The 2,969-nt window shown below is 37.5% G+C and overlaps 1 protein-coding gene across 1 annotated transcript in view; it reads right to left on the reverse strand.

The window, feature by feature from the left end:
- LOC101845122 (apolipoprotein D-like) overlaps window positions 1–2,648 on the reverse strand; it is a 9,346-nt gene extending 6,698 nt beyond the window's left edge. Inside the window, exons 1-2 of the mRNA XM_013086445.2 lie at window positions 2,343–2,648; window positions 112–248 (exon numbers count right to left, since the gene is read on the reverse strand). Coding sequence (XP_012941899.1) covers window positions 112–248; window positions 2,343–2,489 — 284 coding nt within the window. The 5' untranslated portion in view covers window positions 2,490–2,648. The remainder of the gene's footprint in view (window positions 1–111; window positions 249–2,342) is intronic.
- Between the last annotated feature and the right edge of the window lie 321 nt (window positions 2,649–2,969).

A 2,969-nucleotide genomic window follows, 5' to 3' on the forward strand; every position in this document is an offset into this window, starting at 1 on the left:
TCTATCTATCTATCTATCTATCTATCTATCTATCTATCTATCTATCTATCTATCTGTCTATCTATCTATCTATCTATCTATCTATTTGCCCACGGATATGTAAGTACTCACAGGCTGAACTCCAACACTCCTACGTTTTTGACACTCACGACCCCATCACCAGCATCTCCGTAAGTGGCAGTGACACATACTTGGTTCAGCTCAAAGAAATTCGGAAAACGTTCTAGCTCATACCAAAGTCCAATGTACTGTGAACGGGAAATGAAATAAAAAAAATAAATGATAAGTTGTAGCATCGTACGCAGCTAATACATGTACTGTAAGTACCATAAATTATTTAATTAATCTTTCTGTGGGTACAGAATAGTTGTATGCGCTGGTCATAAGAAGTGTTATGATATGACAAATCCTTTGATCTTTCGACATACGAGAGACGTTTTGCTGACTACGTCGTACAACAATGAAACATCGAAAATTTGATTTCTATCTACTCTGAACGCTGCATGTAAAGTTTTGGGAAACTAATGAACGTTGAGAAGTCGAGAGTACCTTTAGTGAACACCAACTTGAATACCAACAAAAATCGCCATTTTAATGGAAAATGTCAAGAGAATGTTTGAATGCCACCCTGTTATCAAATGTCTTTATTTGCAAGGGAAAGTACCAAAAACAAATTTAGGAGATAATACGTGTTTACCTGAAAACATATTTCTGAATGCCCTTCTTATGAAATTGTTAAATATTGGCAAGAGAAGTTCAAACCAGGCTGTTTTTATCCTCCATCCCGAACGCAAGAAAAGTCAAGAATCAAACCATTGAGTAGTTAGTCTGTTCTGTTATTGGGCTAGTGGGGTTGTCATCATTACAAACGACTTAGATAATGGCCTTAAAGTCAATAAAAATCTATTATTCGGTTTGTAGATGAGTCTAGTCTGCCTTGTCTAGGAAAATACGATAAAGGCAGAGGAAGAGAACCCTTCTACAATCATCCAGCAAAGCATTGCGGCTATGAAATTCGTCCATACCCATCCTATTCATCGGATTCAGGACCATCTGATTTTTTTCTCTTCCCAAATCAGAAAAAAATATCAGAGGACAGCGTTTTCATAAGTATGAAGATGCTACATCTACAGTGCAGGAAAGGTTTGAGTTCCATTCGAGAATATAGCATGCTTAAGGACTTGGGAAGATTAAACAAAGATGGCAAAAGTGTCACTTTACAGGTTGACTATGTAGAGAAGTGGCATTTGGAGTGCCAAATTTCAACATGCTGCTTGCTTTTCTTTTGTAGTAAGGGTAAGGACTTACTTAGCACACCTCATAATACTCGATGTGATCTTTGTAGTGTGTAATTGTGTATACTACAAAAGAAACAAATTCAACGCAAAAGATTGAAGGATAAGAAAAACAAAAGTGTTGCAATACGATAGAAGTCATTGGTTGAAAGTAGTCCCGATTTAACATCTTAGGTAAGAATTTATACGACTTATTTAAAGAAAATACAAGCTTTCCCTTAAAATCAAAATGAAACCAAGGTGAGCTTAAAGTACGCTAGGGATAAAAAGAAAGGAATTCAGTTTCTTTTATACTAAAATGTGTGTTTAGTATATTATTACAAAGATGAATGACATAAAGAAACGTCAATAAATTGCGACGTCAATGGCTGTCGAAAGCAATACAAGATTTATTAAGCCTTAATAGCTAGATATGGGAGCAGCTATTGTATAATTATGTATACTACATCTGCATAAGACTTTGTAAAAAGGGTCGACTCCGTTGGATCGAATCTTTTCCCTCAGTAATAGTATACAACACATATGTCAAAATTTAAAATTTATTGTTCAATATCAGATTTTTAATAAATTTTAAAATTTAGACAATCAGCAAAAGCCCCTAGCTTTATGAAATGATAGACATAATTTTGCAAAAAAGAAGAGGGGTGCTTTTGGATGCAAAAATGTAAAGTGGGTATCTTCTGAGTGGCTCTATTTTGTGTAATACAACCAACCCACTTACTATGGTACCATGGACTGAACTTAGCTGTAAAAAAAGGCAACATATTATAAATTCACAACTTGAAAATGTTAGCAAGAGAACATGTAAACTATCAGACAGATTGAAAGACATATTAGAAATAGGCACTCTGTTAACTCAGTTGGTGTCATGCTGAACTATTGAGCTCATGGTCCAGGTTCGAATCCCAGGTAGGGCGTTCATGAGCTGGGGTCGTTTTGTGGAATTTTCATGGCTCTTATCCAATTTAGCTCGGTCTTATCGGAGACGGACGTTAAATTCGGAGGTTCTGCCTCTTCAATAATCAAACAGTATTACATGGAACTCACCCGTGAGGCGTCAAATGCATCCTTGACCGTTACTCTTGGGCAGCGACCAAATTTGATAATGACCTGTCCCGAGCAGTTGTCTAACAAAACCAATGTGATCAAAATACAGACAGGGAAGGTAAAGCTTCCGAAACCTTTTACATTCATTTTGTCGTCCGACGATGATGGGTATTCAAAATTATATACTCGCTGGAAAAAGGCCTGGTCTTGTAGTTACGTCTCTAGTGTCTTTTCGGAATGTATGACCGTTATTTATGCCAAATAGGTAAAACGTCAAAGGACTGGCGGCCGCTTCTCTCCAACTCAAAGTAATTCGTGACAGATTCTTAGCTGTTGTAGACCATGCGGACGTAGTTTGTACCTTGCTACATATATATACGCTTGCAGTATCGCCTCGGGCAAAGAAGGTTCAATGTTTTAGTACTGGACTCTTCTGTTGCTAATCGCCGAGTTGATTGCATGCGCAATATCGTGGTATTTTGTATCGTCATCATTTGACCGCTTGAGTAAGGACAAATTAGTATGCGTGTGTTTGTGATTGGCGTGCTTGTTCGTGTGCTTACTTGTGTGTTTGTGCGTGTGTGTGCGTGTGTGCGTGTATGTGTGTGTGTGTGAGTGTGTGTGTGT

Source organism: Aplysia californica, unplaced genomic scaffold, assembly GCF_000002075.1.
Source record: "Aplysia californica isolate F4 #8 unplaced genomic scaffold, AplCal3.0 scaffold00468, whole genome shotgun sequence".
In the NCBI taxonomy this organism is placed as follows: Eukaryota; Metazoa; Mollusca; class Gastropoda; order Aplysiida; family Aplysiidae; genus Aplysia; species Aplysia californica.